The 2657-nt window shown below is 37.2% G+C and overlaps 1 protein-coding gene across 1 annotated transcript in view; it reads left to right on the forward strand.

Moving 5' to 3' along the window:
• The window catches only part of SLC6A3 (solute carrier family 6 member 3), a 47860-nt gene extending 47344 nt beyond the window's left edge, over positions 1–516 (forward strand). Inside the window, exon 14 of the mRNA XM_018574109.1 lies at positions 493–516. Within this exon, the coding sequence (XP_018429611.1) occupies positions 493–516 (24 nt within the window). The remainder of the gene's footprint in view (positions 1–492) is intronic.
• The last annotated feature ends 2141 nt before the right edge of the window (positions 517–2657 follow it).

Genomic DNA, 2657 nt, shown 5'->3' on the forward strand with positions numbered 1-2657 from the left:
TATATATAAGACAATCATATCTGATTAGAGAATGCCACATCATCTTCTTCACATAAGACAGGTGACTAATCATTGCAAAACATATTATCATCCACATTCTTCTAATTGAATTTCCAACTCTACCTATATAACTGTTAAATATTGTCACCAGTTACACTCCATGGCAGGAGATAGCCAAAGTCGTGGTAGTGAGATCTTGCCAGCAGAGACCCAGAGATATAAGAAACCAGTGGGTGCATACATTACTTGCCTAACTCTGTGGGGCATCTCTTCCATTTGCATTAGATGTGGTGATTAGGTACACTTAAAGATTGTTTTTTCTATCTTTAGTGCCATCAAATTTATAAATGTAATTACGTGCCGAGGGGCAGTATGAAAATGTGACTGAAACAATGCTGAAATATTGAACCTGATAAAGAACATTATAAGCTCAATGTTTACTATTCTATATAAACTTCCCAATTGGCATGATTCCATTATGTTTATTTTCAGCTTCATCATTGGCTTAGTGTATAAGAACATCCAACAAGTTAAGAAGATATATAAGACAAGTAGGAAGACACAGATAATCTTTATTATGTTCAGTACCTGAGTGGTGGATTTGTTTAACATGCATCGAGATTTTCCTGTTCAGAGTCTACTTGGGAGTACAAGTGTCATGACTGCCTTGTATGGTGTTGTTCTGTGTTTCTCTTCCTTACTTTCAATTTCTTTTTTAAGCTGTTGATTGAAGAAACAGTGTTTCCTATTGTAGATCCTAGCACCTTATGCCATCATATGGAAAAAGATAATAGAACCGTACATACCGTACATATACAGACATGCAGACTTTTTAATAAACATATAATGGTGATATTTTTTATTTTATACAGGATATGTGATATTGTTTGAATGTAAGGGCTAGTATGTCCCTCAGATATCTCCAATTGCAAGGCTACAAAAATGCACTGGTAAATACATTGGACTTGGATTGTGCCATCAGCTTCAACAGTTTTAACATAGCTATTCCTCCTGCAACATCCTGCCTATAGATATTTTATGTTTCTACTTCCTTTAACTGGCTAAGCAGTCAAACACACATTTTAGTTACAATGGTTTGTACAAACCATATAACACTTAAGTTCAAATCACACTTTGCTGTCCTTGCGCATTGCGTGCATTATGATTAAGCCCGTAATTGGGTGCAATGCATCAGAGAAGGGCTGACCTAGGGCAGGACTATGTAAATCTGTACGAGCTACAATAAAGTTTTTCTCCCAGTGAAGTTTACAGTGTGCAGCAGGATTCTTTTCAGTGTTGGATTAGATGCTGTTGTAACTGCTTGAAATGTGTCCAATAGAGTTGGGTCTAATTTATTTGTTTCTTACTTAAAGTCCATTTAAAACTATATGTCCATCTATGACTACTCTGTCCACAGGGTTACAACACAGCAGAAGGAACAGTGTTGTCACCCTATTTCAGGAAGTAGAAATATAATGGTTAATATATAATATAATAATTTAACCGGTAATTAAACAGGGGGGTTACTCAGAAACACAAAAACTGCATCATATACAGTGGGGTTGATTTGCAAAATGCCTAACCACCTATTATATTAGTTTTGCCAGCTGTGGGGTTATTAAAAGCATACAAGCTCAATTTATTTAGCTATATCACATGTGTTATTTGTTATAATGATCATCATTTTTAGCCAATTGACTATCATATGCTGCTCTTATTGTCTGTCATTGCTGAAAATTCTCATTGTAGATGCAAATAATAATGCTTAGTGAATTGAACCATACAAGATGGCATGCAGAAAACAGTTGTAGAAGCATACCTCCCAACTATCCCTCATTTGGCAGGACTGACCCTCATTTGGAACCAAATCCCACTGTCCAAAGTGTACCTTGTACTAACAGGCCATTGCCAGAGTTGCAATGCAATGCCATTGCAGCTGCTCAGTGGATTACTCTGTTATTTGCATCTAGTTCTATAAGCAGGTATTGCTCTGCTAATGAAGGTGTAATATGTTAGCACTTAGTAAATATACCTCTTCACAAAAGGCATATTCATAAGCTACCTACAGATTCAGTAATACATTCTGCTCCTTGCAAGTCCAAGCCTGCTAAAACATGTTAGCGTGTTTATATTGAATGCCATGATGTATGTTGAAAGGCATAAGTTAAACTTTGCTCATGCACCCACATTGTATGCTAGATTGTAATGTGATTTCCATGGCAAAAATAAACATAACAAACACGGAGGTATGAACAGGTCCTTCGACAGTGACAATGTGTAATTATACAGTATATAGTCTATTTAATAATAGGCCAAAGATTGTCACACATTTACTGCTTTAACTCAGTTAAAGGTGACTATACTGGATAAGATCAATGGAATACAATTTGTTGCAGAAACACAACACTTAGGCCCCTTTCACATAAGCATTCCCATCTGGTCCGTCTGTAAGTTTTTCAGCCGGACCCTATTGGAAGCTGTATGGAAGTCTAAGGGCAGGCGAGTTTAAACGGACGAGCGTCCGTTTACACCCATTTGGCTCCGGCTCAGTCCAGTAAACCAGACGGATCATTGATCCATTTCGACAGACCGGATTGTGCCGGACTGGAAGTAACCTGATGTAAATGGATTAGTCATAGACTTCATAGGGTTCAGCA

Source organism: Nanorana parkeri, unplaced genomic scaffold (assembly GCF_000935625.1).
Source record: "Nanorana parkeri isolate BGI_ZX_2015 unplaced genomic scaffold, ASM93562v1 scaffold2741, whole genome shotgun sequence".
Taxonomy (NCBI): domain Eukaryota; kingdom Metazoa; phylum Chordata; class Amphibia; order Anura; family Dicroglossidae; genus Nanorana; species Nanorana parkeri.